General features: G+C 42.3%; 1 protein-coding gene across 1 annotated transcript in view; it reads right to left on the bottom strand.

The window, feature by feature from the left end:
- The window catches only part of THEMIS2 (thymocyte selection associated family member 2), a 55,728-nt gene that overhangs the window by 13,985 nt on the left and 22,327 nt on the right, over positions 1-19,416 (bottom strand). The window contains exon 2 of the mRNA XM_066573536.1: positions 12,153-12,293. Within this exon, the coding sequence (XP_066429633.1) occupies positions 12,153-12,293 (141 nt within the window). The remainder of the gene's footprint in view (positions 1-12,152; positions 12,294-19,416) is intronic.

Raw genomic sequence — 19,416 nt, 5'->3', positions numbered from 1 at the left:
CCCTAGTAACATCTGCTTCGGAGGCTCCGGTGCAAATCCCACAATACCAGATAAAAAAGTGGACAACTGCCTGTTTACACAGAACACTACGTCGTTCAGTTTTCTGCATGCAAGTGAAAGACTTCTTGTTAGTTGTTCAGTCTGTACATGCATTTACACTGAAGATAACTATTCAGATTCTCGCTGGATCGTGGGAATCTGAACGATACCCTTCCATGTATAACCACTTTTAGGGTCTTGGACAGTCGCAACTGCTGTTGGCCCCTCGGGTTGGGGTTGGCCATTACATTTGCCAGCCTTTGCCAGGTTCTGATACCAGCTTTGCCTGAGTGTGTGACACTAACTGTCAAACACAGAGGAGGAAGCGTGATGGCCTGGGGCTCTTTTGCTGGATCCAGAATGCAATCCTATGCACAGAGCTGCGATTTGTCCACACACGGAAAAAACAAATCGCAGCATGTTCTGCCAGACCCGCACAGAAACATCACTAGTGACGGGCTGGTTCAGCTCTGCGAATGCAGGTGAGAGCCGCACTGGCCCCTGCAGGCGCACGGGTCGGATCCCGCTGTGAGAGTTCTTGCAAGGGATCCGACCCGGCTGTCTGCAGGTGGCCATAGTAATCAAGTCTAATATATGGCTACTCCAAAACTACATTTTAATACAAAGACAAGAAAAAGTACAGAACCATAAAAATACAATTTCTTTATTGAGAGCATACATAAAATACATATAACAATACTACGCAAGGAGACTGCAATAAAAACACACAGGTCCGCTAGATATAAAGTTAAAGTGCACAACAAGTCTCAGCAGTGTATTGCATAGTAAATATAAAGAGCATGCAAAAACACATAACAAGTTGCAGAGACTATTATTATATATACCTGTATATGTAAATATATCAAGGCAGACAAAAAATAAAGATAGAAAAAAGTGCCAGGAATTACTGTACATAAATAAAAACAAAAACATATGCAAGAAAAAATATGCACCAATAGATCCGGGAGACACCCTGAACGATGTTTAATTTCCTTCCACAAAGCATGAATTAAAAACAACTCCTGTTCTTCTTACTATACCCATCCATATAACCAGGTCAAAAGAAAATAGCGTGCCTTCTTACATAAGCCCCCTGCACACGAGCGGAAATTCCGCGGCAGGATTTCCTGCAAAATTTCCGCCCGTGCCCGCCTGCATAGAATTGGCTTACAAAACGCATTTCTATGTAGACGGGCGCGATTTGTCCGCGTGAAAACACACGCAGGAAACAAATTGAGGCATGCTCTATTGCTGAGCGGGTCTCTAGAAACATCCAGAATTTAAAGAAGGGCAAGAGAACAAAATGTTTGAAATCTGGCGACAGAAAGGCATTATGAAAGTGCAACACATTATACACCCAGAAACTCCAAAATACAAGACTTTTCGGGAAATATACAAAGAATACGAGGGGGTGCTGATAAGTCTTTGGCTTTACCCAGAAAGAAACAAGATAGGAAGATGAAACTTTACATTTATTCCACATACTCTCCACTGATGCCAACACACTTCTTACATCAGTATTCCAAGTTCTGTAAGCCTTGCAAAAAGAAGGATTTCGGTTGTGCCTCAAACCAGTTATCCGTAGCAGCCATGGCATCAGAAATGGTGTGAAATTTGGTACCTTTGAGGTGTTTCCTCAGGTTTAGAAACAGATGATAGTCGGAGGGAGCTTGATCTGGTGAATAAGGTGGGTGGTCAACCAGCCGGAAGCCTAGCTTCACCAGTTTTGTCGTGGTCGCTTGTGCAGTGTGAGCGGAGGCGTTGTCTTGCAGGAACAAGATTTCTTTGGATAGCTTGCCGCGCCTTTTGGCCTTCAGAGCTGCCTTCAATTGGTCCAAAAGTTCAATGTAATACCTTGCATTGATGGTGGAACCATTTTGAAGGCAGTCCACTAGCAGCACGCCCTTCTTATTCCAGAACACAGAAGCAATCACCTTTAGTGGCTGAGTTTTGCACCCTGAACTTCTTTGGGCGACAACAACCACTACGCCTCCACTATTTTGACTGCTCCTTGGTTTCAGGGTCATACAAATAAATCCAGATCTCATCCATAGTGACCAGTCGATCCAGGAAGTTCTTATCAGTCCAGAAACGCTGACAAATGGACCGGGAACTTTTCACCCACATGCTTTTCTGATCTGTTGTCAAACATTTGGGGACCCACTTTGGAGATTGCTTCTTCATGTTCAAATGTTCATGAATAATGACACAAACACGTTCACGAGAAATCCCCATGATGTCTGCTATTCCTTTAGCTGAAATTCGACGATTCTCCAGTATGAGGTTGTGCACAGCATCGACGATCTCTGGAACAACAACCTCTCTCGGTCGTCCAGGATGTTCCTCATCATTGGTGCTGAAGTGGCCTGTTTTAAATTTGGCAACCCAGCTCTTAACTGTAGAATATGAAGGGCATTGATCCCCCACTGTCTGCGACATATCACTATGAATATCCTTCGCGGACTTTCCTTGCAGAAACAAGAATTTTATCACTCCTCTGCTCTCATTTGCTGTTAATATCGCCTTAGACTTCGCCATTTTGCTTTCCCGCGTGTCTAGATCACTGTTGCCATAAACTACAAACACTAAATTTTGAAAACATATATTAGGCACATAAGGCTTTCATGTGATGTAACATTAGTTACCATAGAAACAGAAAAAGAACACAAAGCTAAAGAGTTATCAGCAACCCCTTGTATAATATACCCACGTTTCACTTCCTCCCTTACGCTCAAGTGCAAATTTTTTACGGAAAAGGCTAGCCGATATATCAAAGGAAGCAATACTTAACACTATTGATGTTCTAATCAAAAACTTTTTATATAAATACTCAACCTCAATTTTGTATACAAAATTTAGAGAGGGTTGGACAACAGAGATCAGCGCTAACTTATGCAAAAAATGGGTGCGTGATTTGCAGGATTCGGAACTACCAGAGGGATTGATTAAGAGCTCGAATTCTGTAAGGAAGGCAGTGTTAAATGAAAGGTGGCAGGAAACATATTTCAAGATAATGTATGGGGCAATATATGGGTTTGACAAACTTCAGAACCCCAATGGTCCAGCAAGATTACAATCTTGCCCTAGATGCACCCTACCGAACTCTGATTTCCTATATTGCATCAAGCAATGCCCGATGATGAAAAAATATTGGGTTGGGACCCAAAAGATGGTGCAAGACATCGGGAGTCAGCTCTTACAACTATCACCACAAACATTCATACTCTACCAACTACCAGACCAGACAAGAAAAGCTAATATGACTCATACTATTCTCTTAGTCAGCAAAAGGTGCCTCCCGAGTAGCTGGCTTTTGGCAAAGCCCCCGGTGATAAACTACATCATACAACAACTAAAACATCTTCTGAAAATTGAGAGAATTGAGATAGAGATGCGTAGAATCCCAAGCCCCAAAATTTTTTAAAAACTGGAGGGAATATATGGAGAAATTTCTTAGTCCCATGAAATCACGGAATGTATGACACAATTTACCAACACAACTTGGTACTACAGTCAAAATAACATGAACCAGTTGGGAATTTTAAAGGTAACATGACTGGTCGAGAAGGGAAAGTGATCGCTGGGTGGACATTCTGTGGGTTAGTTAATATTTAATAGTTAAGAATTTAATTTTGTTCCAAAATGTTGTTAAGTATTAGGGAAGTTTGATTGCTGTACAGATATGTCATTTGGTTGTACTGTTCACACTATAGTTGTACCGTTCTGATGATACGGCTGTCTTGCGCATGTGCAGTAGTGCAGTTGGATGCTAATACCACCATTGCTAAGTCCTGTGATTTACACGTTACTAGAAGTATCTGGGGACGCCGAGCGTTGTGAGGTCGGCGAATTTTGTGCGTGGTGACGCTGATGCGCGGCCACGTTTAGACGCGCCCACGCGGTGACATCGGCACGCATACACGTCACCACGCCGACATCCAGTCCCATGTGACGCCGAACGCGTGGTGACATGAGCATGCCCACACGTCACCAAGCCGACGTCTAGCCCCGTCTGACGCTGATCGCGTCACTAACCACGCCTCAACATGGAGACTTCCAAACACCAGCATCACTCTTGGAATGTAAGTAATAATTTTTTATTTTTGTATATAAATGATTCAATGTATGTAATATACTATGCTTGACAAAGGCTCCATGAGCCGAAACACGTTGCATATTGAATAAAAGAAGTTCACATGAAAGAAGAACTCTGTGGTCCATGCTCGGAAGCGCTGGGTATTTTTTTTTCGATTTTCATCTCAGCCATTTATAATTGGGTCCCCTGGTTTATTGGGGAATTCAAGTATCCCGAGCAGCTCTCCTGATTTGAAGGATTGGGAAAAAAGGATCGTGGAGGAATATCAGTTTATTACTACAAGTCTGTCGGGACATGGAGGTACTAGTGGGGTATCCTCATATGGAACCCTACTAAGTACCGGGTAAGTCCTGCCATTTTCTCCCTTACTTTTTATTCTTTAGATACTGTGTGGAGCGCTAACCTGACCCTTGCTTTATTCATTAGGGAAAGTTAGAGAGGGGGGGGGGAAATAAAATATGGAAAAAGCATATATGGGCTAAATATAGTTTTGAGGACACAAAGATGTAAAACATAAGAGTGTGATTGAACAATGTTATTATATTAAAGAAAAGATGTTACAAAATTATATTTTTGAAATATCTATGTTGTCTGGTCATGTATATATACTATGAAAAATGCTAATAAAAATGAGTTTAAAAAAACAAACAAAAAAAAACCCTCCAGAAGTGTCTTGGACCAAACCTCGCCCCCTCCTGGAAGCACAGGAGGCACCAGCTGACAGTGTTTTCCACAGAGAGATAGTGTTTTCCTCACAGAGACAATGATTTTCGCACAGAGACATTGTTTTTCCCTCAGATACCTAGGAGAGGGGAGAGCTACAGCTACATGACAACAAGAAGAATGAAGAACCTACTAAAGACTGTGTTGAGGGTGGTGAGATTACTCTATACAGGAAATTTGGACTTGTGCCAATAATTGTGATAAATGTATGCAAGAAGCTAGAATGGGTACATGCACCACAATGACATTTGTGTACCATACTTACTACATGGGAAAGGGGAGACAAGTAGGGGCTTGCACATACAATAAGAGCACTTACTACATGTGTGGAGAAGGTTCATAGATCATATGCTATAATTCAGTATATTCTCCCTCCAAAACATGGATAGACACTGATGGAGCATGGGATACACAGGCTATACTCAAGTATAACCCCCTAAATTAGGATGATAGGCTATAAGCGAGTGATAGCTATCAAAGGGAGGAAAATGTGGTATGAGGACTTCTAAACTAATGTTTCTCTGTTTTCAGCCCAAAGGCTGAAGCATATTATATATTGTTATGTATCTACCAAATGAAATGTAGCTACTGTATACTAATTTTTCCTTTCCTAACTTCCCTTCTTCTAAACCAAATTGTCTGTATATGCAGTCTGCTCTGCTTTGTATCTAATATTTTTCTGTGTGATACTAAGCTAACATACACTGTGTAACCAGGTTCCAGGAACCTGAATTGGAATTCGCCCACTAACCACCCTTAGCTTTACTCACTCAATTTGACCCTCCCTACTCTGTTATAATAAGTCTCCTATATAGTTAGCTGAGTCCGTAGTATAAGTGGATACTGTGAGATTCAGGGACATCTCCCGCTGCCCTCCTGGTCTGACTGTGTCTCTCTCTTCCTGTATCTCCCTCCCAACTTTTCTACACGTAACGCGCATAAGTGAAAGTAAATATACTCTTCCTGGTTTCCTTACCTGATGAAACGATAAAATGAATCAATAAGTGTTAGCTTCTACGAAGCCTGCCTGCTGGATATAAAAAAAACCCTGTTGTGATGTAATAAGGCAGTCTGAGATTTGTGAAATCACGTGTCCCTCAGACTCAACGATTCGTGTTGACACAGAATAAATCTTTGTTCTTTTCCTATGTGCCCTGGATATACATCGAAGTCGGATCATACATCACCATGAACTATTGTAGTATGTTTGCATGTGTAATACGTGCAGAGATAGAACATGCTGTGATTTTGTTTTGCGCGCATACGTTTGCGTAATTCGTGTTGGGAGCCTATGGGAGATTGGTACAACATATTGCACGCTTAATATGCTGTGACTACAAGCTCATGTGAGCTCGGCCTATGGAGGTTCGTTTATGTTTTAAGATGTGGGAAGAAACATTTGCTGCAGCCTGTCTTTAATTCTATGCATGGGTCTTGTCATTATTTATACTGTATTTGTTTGGTACTGCACTGTTTCGTTTTGTTCTTCCTGTTGGCATTAGTTGAATAAAACCTTGTCTTAAATAAAAAAAAGGAGATAATATGTCATCATGAAAAACAGGCCTGACTGCTATAATGTGTGGAAAGCTGAAGTTTAAAGAGACATCGATCCCAAAAATGTACATTGGAACTCTGAATTCCTTTTCACTCCCTTGCAATAAGTCAGCAAACCGCCATTGAACTGCATTGTAATATATTTCCTGGACACATGAACTCAGAGAAATAGTACAGCAGAACTCCTTTATGATCATTAGCATGCAGAGAATGGGCTGTTTGTGGGCTTACTGCAGAGGAGTGAAAGGGAGTTCAGAGTTAAAGGTGTTCTCTGGGTAAACACTATTGAGGACTTATCCTTAAAATAGTGAAAAGAAATCCTTGTATCAGCATAGCAGGTGCAAAATAGAGACGGAACCTCATCCCTTTCTCACATGTGACAACTTGACCTCTTTATCAAGCATAAAATCAAACAGTATGTCCATTTTATATTTATATCTATCTATCTATCTATCTATATAGATAGATATATATAATCTCTAATTACATCAATCAAATAATGCAGGAACCCTCAGCAAAAACCGACCCAGTGCCCAGGGTAGGATTTTTTTTAAACCCCTGCTTTTCCTGAAATCCGTGACCTGTCCACAATGTCAATTGCGGAAGGGCCGCGGGTCCGACGGCTTCCATTGAATTCATTGGTCCTGGGCTTTAATCCCAACCGATAGTAAAAATATGGCAGGGGATTAGGCAGAAGGGAGAAGGCAGGAGTGGTTTTTAACCCTGCCTTCTTTTCCCTAGTACGCAGCGCTCAATGAGCGATATGTACTAACAAGTGAAAGTGAAAGTATAACTTCCACTACACAAGCCGGTGGTCACGTGACCCAGCAGAGCCTGATCAGCTTTGCCAGTGACTATTGTCACTGCAGGGGATGTTTTCCCCTGTAACTGGGGCTCCCATGGATGCTGCTCTTATGGATGTCCCGGCTACAGTGGAAAAGTGTCTTATATGAATTCATGGGGGACATACAGTTAGGGCCAGAAATATTTGGACAGTAACACAATTTTCGCGAGTTGGGCTCTGCTTGCCACCGCATTGGATTTGAAATGAAGCCTCTACAACAGAATTCAAGTGCAGATTGTAACGTTTAATTTAAAGGGTTGAACAAAAATATCTGATAGAAAATGTAGGAATTGTACACATTTCTTTACAAACACTCCACATTTTAGGAGCTCAAAAGTAATTGGACAAATAAACATAACCCAAACAAAATATTTTTTTTTCAATATTTTGTTGCGAATCCTTTGGAGGCAATCACTGCCTTAAGTCTGGAACCCATGGACATCACCAAACGCTGGGTTTCTTCCTTCTTAATGCTTTGCCAGGCCTTTACAGCCGCAGCCTTCAGGTCTTGCTTGTTTGTGGGTCTTTCCGTCTGAAGTCTGGATTTGAGCAAGTGAAATGCATGCTCAATTGGGTTAAGATCTGGTGATTGACTTGGTCATTGCAGAATGTTCCACTTTTTTGCACTCATGAACTCCTGGGTAGCTTTGGCTGTATGCTTGGGGTCATTGTCCATCTGTACTGTGAAGCGTCGTCCGATCAACTTTGCAGCATTTGGCTGAATCTGGGCTGAAAGTATATCCCGGTACACTTCAGAATTCATCCGGCTACTCTTGTCTGCTGTTATGTCATCAATAAACACAAGTGACCCAGTGCCATTGAAAGCCATGCATGCCCATGCCATCACGTTGCCTCCACCATGTTTTACAGAGGATGTGGTGTGCCTTGGATAATGTGCCGTTCCCTTTCTTCTCCAAACTTTTTTCTTCCCATCATTCTGGTACAGGTTGATCTTTGTCTCATCTGTCCATAGAATACTTTTCCAGAACTGGGCTGGCTTCTTGAGGTGTTTTTCGGCAAATTTAACTCTGGCCTGTCTATTTTTGGAATTAATGAATGGTTTGCATCTAGAACCCTTTGTATTTACTTTCATGGAGTCTTCTCTTTACTGTTGACTTAGAGACAGATACACCTACTTCCCTGAGAGTGTTCTGGACTTCAGTTGATGTTGTGAACGGGTTCTTCTTCACCAAAGAAAGTATGCGGCGATCATCCACCACCGTTGTCTTCCGTGGACGCCCAGGCCTTTTTGAGTTCCCAAGCTCACCAGTGAATTCCTTTTTTCTCAGAATGTACCCGACTGTTGATTTTGCTACTCCAAGCATGTCTGCTATCTCTCTGATGGATTTTTTTCTTTTTTTTCAGCCTCAGGATGTTCTGCTTCACCTCAATTGAGAGTTCCTTTGACCGCATGTTGTCTGGTCACAGCAACAGCTTCCAAATTCAAAACCACACACCTGGAATCAACCCCAGACCTTTTAACTACTTAATTGATTACAGGTTAACGAGGGAGACGCCTTCTGAGTTAATTGCAGCCCTTAGAGTCCATTGTCCAATTACTTTTGGTCCCTTGAAAAAGAGGAGGCTATGCATTACAGAGCTATGATTCCTAAACCCTTTCTCCGATTTGGATGTGGAAACTCTCATATTGCAGCTGGGAGTGTGCACTTTCAGCCCATATTATATATATAATTGTATTTCTGAACATGTTTTTGTAAACAGCTAAAATAACAAAACTTGTGTCACTGTCCAAATATTTCTGGCCCTAACTGTAGATGGTAAAAAAAAATAATTACATAAATAAAATAAACAAAATTACAGAATAAAATAAAAATATATACATAAAAAAAATAATAATAATAATAATAATAAAGATATAAAAAAAAGACCTATATGTCACAGAACAAAAATGCAGCAAAAATAATTTTGGTAGCTGAAGGAAAAAAAATAGGGCAGTTACTTTCTGCCTTGCAATGTTCACGCTGCAGAATTTTACCGCGGATTTCCGCAGCGTGAAAGAAATCGCGGCATGTTCTATTTGCCTGGCTTCCATTGTAGTCAATGGAAGCTGTCCGTCACGTGATACTTCTGCTGTGAGCACAGCAGAAGTATCGCGAGAATACGCGTCACCGCCCACCGCCGGCACGTCTTGCGCTGCACTGCGCATCGCAACGGCTCGCCGGACGGGACTCTCGCAGTGGATCAGCAAAGGGAAGTATGGGGTCTTTGTGGGGCGTCGTGTCAGACTCCACTGTGATATTCCGCTGGCAGAGTCCGACACAGCCAAGGACCTGAGGCCTTGAGGTACAAAACAGCCTGGTCTTTAAGGGGTTAACATGAAGTGGATTTCCCACAGCTGACATGGTGCTGCTCACTTAGGTAGGGTTTTTTGTAGAGTGGACAATTGTTAAAACAAGAAGAACATGTGCAATTTGTATTCAGATCTTTATTGAAAAGACACAAAATGCAAGTAAGTATTTGGATTCAGGACAAAACAAATCAGAACCTAGTAGAATTCTTACATAAAATTAATACACAAATAATGCTGTTAGTGGGAGGGATGAGCCGGATGCTCTGGTAGCAATTGTTCAAATTAGTGAGGTATAGTCTCAGGTCTCCACTTCCAGTAATTTGCAATCAATTTCCTTTTTTTGTAAGAAGATTGGCAACTGCGCTAAAACCACTTTCCACGAGGTATGAAGATGGAAAAGCTATCAAAAACGTTCTTGCAATAGTCCAGGACTAGTAACCGGTATGCACGCAATGCATTGCTGCTGGTATAAAAACTTGCACATGAACATGGCACACCACAAACCAGATGTGTATAGTTTGCACAAAACCTCTTGGGCTCTGGTGGATCACGTGAAAATGATGCGCAGTAAAAACTTTATAGCTAAATTATCTACTGTGCATGTCTATTTGTCTATCACCAGAGCCAAAGGAGTTTTGTGTGAGCTCTACATGAACAATGAAATATCAAAGAGGTAAGTTTTTTCTATGTCTATTATAAGTACTATGGACACACAATCTGTGTGAGGTATATTATGTCATTTATAGAATGCCTAAATGTTGATGATGACCTGCCTAAATGGAGCCCGCTCACGTGGACCCCCATTGATAGCTTGTGTACCCCCAAATTTATTTCTTGCTGACATGGACCCCCAGCAAGTCAAAATCAACCCCTGGGGGTCCATATAGACCACTTTGGGAACCAATGATTTAGGCCTCATTTCCACGGGCACGCATGGTTTCCAAGTGTGGAATCCCGCAGCAGTTTCCACCCGTGTCCGCAAACATGAGGCCAAAAATGACATTTACTCACCTGTCCGGACACTGTGGAGCTTTCCTCTGTCATGGCCATATCTTCTTTCTTCTGCCCGGCGGACGCACTTCGCACAACGACGGCGTTCCACGTTCACATGCCGTGCTTTCTTTTTTTAATCTCCTGCTCTTCCGCGGACCCACGGCACTACCACAGTGACTTCATTGAAAGTCATCCCTTCCCGCACGTGTGATCCACACATCTGCATGCATTAGATTGCCCTGTGGATGCTAATGCATCCCTATGGGCTTCTAGATCTGCGGATTTCCCACACGGGAGACACGTGCAGATTTTATAATTAAAATCCGCTCGTGGACATTGGGCCTTAGAGTGTCACTTTGTATTTGCAACAGATATCGAATATAAAAAAGCCAACAGGTCTCTGTCTGACTCTCTCTGGCTCTTTCATTGTCTGTCTCTCTCTCTGTTTCTGTCTCTTTCTGTCTCTCTATGTCTGTCTCTGTATCGCTCTGTCTCTCTGTTTGTCTCTCTCACTCTCTGTCTCTTTCTTTCTGCCTCTCTCCGTCTGTTTGCCCCTCTCTGTCTATCGCTCTCTTTTTTTGTCTCTATTGCTCTCTCTCTGTCTGTCTTTTTATCGCTCTCTCTCCATTTCTCTCGCTGTCTTTCTATCGCTCTCTCTGTTTGTCTCTCTCTCTGTCTTTCTATCACTCTTTGTCTGTCTATCGCTCTCTCTTTCTGTCTTGCTATCGCTCTCTGTCTCGCTACAACTCTCTCTGTCTCTCTATTGCTATCTCTGTCTGTCACTCTATCTCTATCGCTCTCTCCCTCTGTTTTCCTTTGTCTTTCTATCTCTCTCTATCTCTATTCCTCTCTGTCTGTATCGCTTTTTCTCTGTCTCTCTCTCTCTATCACGCTTTTGCTCTCTCTCTATCACTCTCTCTCTCTCTCTATTGCTCCCTCTCTCACTGTCTGTCTCTTTATCGCTCTCTCTGTCTGTTTCTATATGTCTTTTTATCGCTCTCCCTCTCTCTCTCTCTAGAGAGAGAGATCCCGAGAGAGAGAGAGACCAAGGAGCTCCCCTGCACACAATAGAGGTTCCGGACCGCTAGCTAGGAAGTCTCTATGTGACCGGCGTGTGGGGCCATGGAGCAGCAAGTTATTGAGCTCGTGCAGCATCTGTCTACCCCCCGCCCCCAGTGCTGTGCTCTGTGATGTCTGTGAAGAGTCACAGCTGTGAGGCATCATATGGGCACCCTGGTGGTTGGGCAGTGTATGGTGCAGCTTAGCAGTGTATGCTGCGTTGCTTAGCAACGCTTCACTCATTCCAGCGCATGCCTGAAGCACAGCAGCGCCGCCCATAGACTTAACATTGTAACTTTCAACCCACCTGACAGCTCCCAGAATGTATTAAACTCACATTTGATGATTTTACGATAGCGGTGAGCGTGTGTGTGTGTCATCTAATGACACCAACATCATACATCAAAGTTACAGCAAAGGGGTCAAAGTGTGGTGCAAGAAAAAGCATGTAGGCTTATTTATATTAGATTCAGGACCAATTTTCATGGTGACAGATTGCTGTCACGTATGTAACACGTATGTAACACACTTACCTTTGAAGTCATTTGGCAGCTTCTTTTTCTTTCCAGTTTGCAGGTTTACAAGAGAAAAGGACACCAGCTCTTTATCAACAAGTTTCAGCAAATCCCCCGTTGACAAACAACACTCTGAGCCACTGATATCATATACTGAACCTGTTAATAAAGAGGTAATTATAAAATCATATGGTGAATCCTGGGGCTGGGGCGCTTTTCTTGTACAGTAACTGCATTTTATTTTCCTAGTTGCTATATAAAAAATGATTGACACAATTTCTGTTTAAAAATAATGACACATCTATCAATCTGTGTAACGACTTTAAGGCCGCTCTCACACTCGATGCTTTAGACCACGATTAGCACAATGTCCCGAGCACTGGGCTAACCGCAATAGAATGCCGTCATTGCTTTCAATGGGTCCTTGCAGACCAGTCCTTAACCCTTTCCAATCCAATGTCGGGCCTGCCCCGACATCATCATTTCCCTCCACAGCTCCGATGTCGGGACAGGCCCGACACTGCATTGCAGGAGTGGATCTGCACCCGATCGTCAGACACATCGGGTGCAGATGCACTCCTGCACTGATCCTCATCAAGGACCCCCGAGGAGAAGGCAGAAAGGGTTTTTAACCCTTTCTGCCTTCTCCTTTACACATTACATAGCGTTTAATTATGTAGTGCAGAGAGATTCCGGCCGGCGATCATGTGACCGCCGGTGTTACCTGACCCCCAGCGGTCACATGAACGCCGAGCCGGGAGCCTGCACTGTGGGGGGAATGTGGAAGTAATACCTCCGCATTCTCCCTTCTGCCTCCCGACCCGGCGATCATGTGACCGCTGGGTGCCACCTGACCCCAGCGGTCACATGATCGCCGAGCCAGCAGACAGAAGGAGAATGCGGAAGTACTACCACATTGCCCCCACGGTGCAGTGAGCACCTGCACCCTCCTGAACTCTCTCAGTTCAGGAGGGTGAAGGGAAAATGTATTTTTCCTCATCCAATTTATTTGGAGCTGGGGAGAATGGATGAGAAAAAATAAATGGATTGCAAAGGGTTAAACATGGCGTTTGTAATGTCGTGATTTTCAAGCACTGTTTGTTGTATTTTTCAGCGTTTTTGTATTTGTGCCTTTTTAAACGCACTTCATCAAAATAATGGGGTGCGTTAAAAACGCTGTCAAACTCTGCACCATGCGTTCAAAAATGCCGCTTGAAATCACAGTAAAATGACCGCATGTATGAAAAAAAAAGCTATGGCTCTTGGAATCTCAGTCCTAATGGACAGAAATAGGCCAGACTTTAACACTAAATCAGCTGAGAGAATAAAAAAATCACAGGAGTTCTAGTGTTAATGAATGGTCTTGTTGGAGAACAGGAAGGGGGGGGGGGGAGAAGGACGAGGGAACAAAAACTGGACTTCATTTAATTTAAGAATATATGTATGATACACATATGAAATTTGCATCGTTGATGTAAGCCTAAACTGACTAATGTTCCAATTACAAGTTTGGAATGTTTATATAAACATGATAACTAATTTGTTAATTCAAGCCTAACCAGCTGTCACGATTCAAACCTACAACCTTCTGCATTCTGAACAGCATCAGCTCTACCTGCTGAGCTATTCAGCATGCTGGATAGCTCCTTCTGATTCCTAGTCTCGGTTTTCTTGTCCTTGTCTCCTGTTCCTTGTTCCAGATTCCGTGTCTTCTCTGTCTAGTCCACCCCGTGTCCTATTCCTTCCCCAATTAGTCTTCTATATAAACCTGGCCCTGTTCCCTCCTTTCTTGCGTGTTTATTGAGCTCAGTACCTCAGCCTATAAACCTGCTCCTATCTTTACCTGCTCCCTACTAGACCTCAACTATCCCACCTGACTATTCTTCTGCCTAAACCTGCTGTACTGCACCGCCATCTTGTTTACCAAACCTCAGCTATCCCACCTGACTATTCTTCTGCCTAAACCCATTGTACTGCACTGCCATCTTGTGTACCAGACCATGGCTTTCTCCTGACTACTCTGCGCATATTAGCTTTTTACGCCCCATCTCCACACCATTCGCAACCTGATTGGTTGTTTGGATTTACTCATTCACTGTGATTGGTTATTTGGGTTGGCTGATTCCCCGTGATTGGTTATTTTAGTGGGCTGATTCACGGTGATTGGTTATTTGAGTTGGCTGATTCACGGTGATTGGTTGTTTAGGTTGGCTCGAGTAGAGGTGGGGTGTAAAAGGCTAATATGCCTACTAAACCATTTATACTGCACTGCCATCTCGTGAACCAGACCCCGGCTACTCCTGGACCATGCTACCGTCCTGTAAGTGGTTACAGCGCGAGACTTCAGTTCTGTGCTGGACTTGTGACACCAGCTAACATATAGGCAGGGTATGACCTGAGAGAAAGTCCGGCCTAAAGATTGATGTCACTGCTCATGCTGAATTTTAATAACCAATGATTACAAATGAAGTGCAATAAGCTATGCATATTTTTTAGTAAGGCATAGATTAATGGTAAATGAGAAATTTGCATTTATAGGATTTATATTATTATATGCCCTGTCTATATGATTTATGTTAGTAAAATATTAAAGATAGGCGCTTTATTCTGATGTGCAAAATATGCTTCCACCAAAGGAAGATGATGCTATTACTACAAGTGTCCAATCCTAACTTAGCTTGAATTACTTTGATATACAATTTGTCATGATGCCAAGTAAATAAAATCTTGCATCATCCACTAAAATGAATGTACATGTTAACGTATATGTTTTTAACATGGGAGCCTAATAGTAATAGATGGTGGACAAATGGCATCTTTCACAGCCCTCCTGTTAAAAAGCACATACATTTAATGCATACTTTTTTAACATGGAAGTCTATACATGTAGGAGGTGATAGCTGACATGGCATCTGTTGAACTTGTACTTTTTTATGTGTTCATTTGACATCTCACACCATAAAACTCAGGATATGATGAATAGGAGAGTGAGCGCACACTGGCTAAAAAGAGTCATGTTGTGTGTGCGCACCTACATACTGTTTTGTCTAAATCTTAAAAGTTTACAAAGTCATTGAAACTGAAAAAATTTAATTTGGTTTTAATATGAAAATGTATTTTAACACCTTAGTGACTACCAGTATGTGTTTTTATGGTGGTAACTAAGGGGTCTAATGCTAGGTTACCACCTGTTTACAGCTGTATTGTCTCCCATGTTGGATGGGATGACAGCTGGGCTCCTGTTTTAATGACTTGGATGGGAGAAACCTCAGATTCTTGCCTTCTAACCCCATAGATGCTGCTGTCAATAATGACTGCAACTTCTATGTGGTCTCAGAGGGAGGGTGCTCCCTCTGCCACCCATTGGCTTCCTCATCTTGTGATCACAGAGTGTCAATACTTGACAACCAAGGGCCTACATCAAAAAGCCAGACAACAGAGTCTAATATGTTGCCTGCCACTGCACTAAATAAATATTATTTAAAAGGCCCCACTTGAGACTAAAAAAATAATATAAAAAATTTCAATAGTGTTTCATTAAAAAAAAATCTACATTTTAAGTAATCAATATTTTCCTTAAATAGGCCTTTAAGGGAAAAAAAACATAATAGGTATTTCTGCATTATAATACCCCTTAAAAAATCATTCAGCTCTGTCAATGGAAAAATAAAACTGTCAAGTGTCTTTTAGCAACAGTAAAACTAATTGTTCCTTTTAGAACAGTGTTTTTGATATGCAAAAGTAGTAAAAACTATTTAGTATCACTGTAATCAGACTGACCCACAGAATAAAGTTATTATGTTATTTATTCTGCATAGTAAACACCATAAAAACAACCACCTCCATCCCCCCAAAAAGTTAGAATTTCTAGGGAGCTAACCCTCCTCCCCCCAACATTGATAAAATGTAAGTATGTATCTTTTCCAATCCTGTGCATTGTGTGATTATAATTAGTGATTCTGTATTCTGTGTATGAATAGTCAATAGGGGGAATTTATCAAGTGCTTAGCACCAGTATTTTTTTCTTGTAAGACAGTTGAAAATTTTGGCACATGCCATTTTGTGCTAAAGTTTTGGCTTTTTACTACTCTGACCACTTTTGGAAATAAATTATAACAGGTTTGGGGTTTAGCTGGAGGGGAGCATGGCTAACAGTAATCCAACAAAGTTATTAACTTTTAAAACTATGCTCACATTTTGTGCTGTAACTGTCAAAACAACGAAAATGATAGAAGTGCCGGATCCGGCAAAAGGTGGAGATGGATTGACTAAAATGGTATCTGTTGGGTTTCTGTTTATGCTACTTGGCATTTTACCAGAGGAAATAGCAAAGCATACGCTATGGCTCACCCCTCCATGTTTTCAGGATGTGAGCTATAGTATATGGAATTTAGTCGACATTGATGGCAAAATGAATGCAGAACTGGGGGAGAATTTTCATTCATCAGCCAGGGAAGCTGTGCATATGGACTTTCCAACATGACAATCTAGATCTGAAATCGAAGATCAAGTTGACCCCTCAGTGATTATAGCAGAAGAAAGTGAAGGTTCTGGAGTGGTTATTATGCTCTAATAAGTCAAGAATGAAGCATTTTTTTCTTATAAGATTGCCATGTTTCTCATATTTGCCTGTAGTATTGATTTATGCAAAGTTTGTTGAAATCTCAATTACCATCTACAGTCCTGGAGAGCCCGAATAAAATGGACCTGATGTGCAGGTTTACCTAATGAGAAAATAAAGGGTCTCATCCACAAGTATCACAAAAGACTGAAAGCTATTATTGATGTAAAAGGAGGCAATGCTATTAAGAATTTACAAACTTATGAAGAGAAGCATTGTATTATTTCCTTTATTGCTACAGGCTGTTTCATAATAGTGCTGTTCTGTGATACATAGTAATTTAATCTAAAGCACACAACGAATTATCATATATACTCAAGTATTAGCCGACCCGAGTATAAGCAGAGTCAATAGGTTTTACCACAAAAAACTGGTAAAAATTATTGACTCTAGTATAAGCCTAGCTATACTCGAGTATATACTGAGTAAAAAAAAAAACAGCAATACTCATCCCCCAGCTGGCATCTGTGTCCCCGGCGGTGCAGCAAGCTGCTTCAGCCTTCTCCCCCCCCCCCCCGTATCATCTCCCTGGCTTGGTTTTGAATTCCCCCGCCGTCACGCTGTGTAACTAAGTGCTGTGATTGGATCAAGCGCCAGCCAATCACAGCCGGTGCTCAATAAACCAATCACGGCCATTCAGTGATATCATTCACTGATTGGCTGTGAATGATCAAGCGCCGGCTGTGATTGGCTGGCGCTCGATCCAATCACTACGCTTCCTCGCACAGCGCTGACGGCAGAGAATTCAAAACCGAGCCAGGGAGATGACAGTGGGGAGAAGTCTGAAGCAGCTTGCCGCACCGCCGAGGACACAGGCTGAGAGGTGAGTATTGCAGTATTTTTTTTACCTCATTCAAGTATAAGCCGAGGGGGGCTTTTTCAGCACATTTTTTGTGCTGAAAAAACTTGGTTTATTGGCTGATTATTCATATTTTCTTAAAATCACACGCATTTAAAAAAATTCTGCCTGTGTTATGCAAACTGATGAGAACATGTGAATGAGCATACTTTCCCAGTCTTATTATAGAAATTATTACATGTACATTGCAGTGTTTAATATACTTCCTTTTTCTAGTAAGTGGTTAGCTTTGCGCTTACGTTAGTTATCTTGTGTCATATTTTATATAGTTAATTGCCTTTAAATAATCTTCTGAAGCAAGTTGTACAGATTTAGCATCTGACTTCAGTATACAGAACATTTTCTAAGGCTGCCTGTCTGAGGGCTTAAACAGACTGGCTAGAATGTGCTACTACGCTTGCTGCTACAGAGCATATTAGCGCATAAACCAGGTAAAATTCTTTTATTCTTTTTACCGTTCAAATTTCGTGTCAGTAAAAGATGTAAAAAAACAGGAAGATAGGTCCTGACATAGCATTAACGTGCAAGAATCCCGATATTGAAAACAAACCCATTAAAAACAATGGTTTTGACTTGACCTGTTTTGCAGACGTGATTTTCAGGGCTGCAAAACAGGACAAAGGTAGGCCCATGTGTTTAAGCCCTGAGACCGAGATGGACAGAACTCACATGGAAAAAAAAACCATTCATTTGGATGGGCTAATTCACACATGCAATTTTTCACTCAGGCCTTAGTCACACGGGTGTTTTTTTGCGCGATTTGCGGATCGCATGACGGATGCGCATCCGCAAATCGCGTGACCGGAGCCAAAAAAAATCGCCTGAAAAATCTGCTCCTAGCCGCGTTTCATTAGAAACGGGCCGGAGCTGTCCAGCGCATTGAATTCAATGGAGCCGGCAATACAGCCGGCTCCATTGAAAGCAATGCGCTGCGGGCGAGCGCGGGATGAATTGTCGGGAAGGGCTTAAATATATAAGCCCTTCCCTGCAATTCATCCAGAAATGTGTAAAATTAAAAAAAAAATGTATACTCACCGTTCCGCTGCAGCCGGAGTTCAGCGGCGGCCGCCGGCAGTTCTCCTGAACTGCTTCTCTATAGTATTCCACAGCCGGGGCTTTAAAATCCCCACCTGCTGAATGAGCTGCCTCTAATTGGTCACAGCCTGACCAATCAGAGGCAGATCTCACTCACACACCCATTCATGAATTTATGAATGGGTGAGTGATTGCTGCCTCTCATTGGCTCAGCGGGACCAATCAGATGAGAGGCAGCAGGAGAACTGCCGGCGGCTGCCGCTAAGCTCCGGCTGCAGCGGAAAGGTGAGTATACATTTTTTTTTATTTTTACACATTTCTGGATGAATTGCAGGGAAGGGCTTATATATTTAAGCCCTTCCCGACAATTCATCCTGCGCTCGCCGTCAGCGCATTGCTTTCAATGGAGCCGGCTGTATTGCCGGCTTCATTGAATTCAATGGGCAAACATCGTTCTTCTCTGCCACAGCTGTTACAGCTGTGGCAGAGAAAAATGATTTGTCTTCTATATGTTCTCAATGGGGTCGGCGCTGCTGCCGCCGGCCCCATTGAGCGCATATAGAGAAGAGAACAGGAATCGCAGATCGCAGATAGGTGCGATCTGTGATTTCTGTTCTATAATTTATCGGACGAGCGCATAAAAAGCGCTCATGTGTCCGATACCATTGCAAAGCAATGGTTTTAAAAAATCGCCGGACGCATGCGCATGCGCAAATCGCGCGAAAAATGCCCGTCTGACTAAGCCCTCAGACTGAAGACTTCGACAG

Source organism: Eleutherodactylus coqui, chromosome 1, assembly GCF_035609145.1.
Source record: "Eleutherodactylus coqui strain aEleCoq1 chromosome 1, aEleCoq1.hap1, whole genome shotgun sequence".
NCBI classification, from domain to species: Eukaryota; Metazoa; Chordata; class Amphibia; order Anura; family Eleutherodactylidae; genus Eleutherodactylus; species Eleutherodactylus coqui.
Note: the sequence above shows the minus strand (reverse complement) of the source record. Positions and strands in the feature narration are given on the sequence as shown.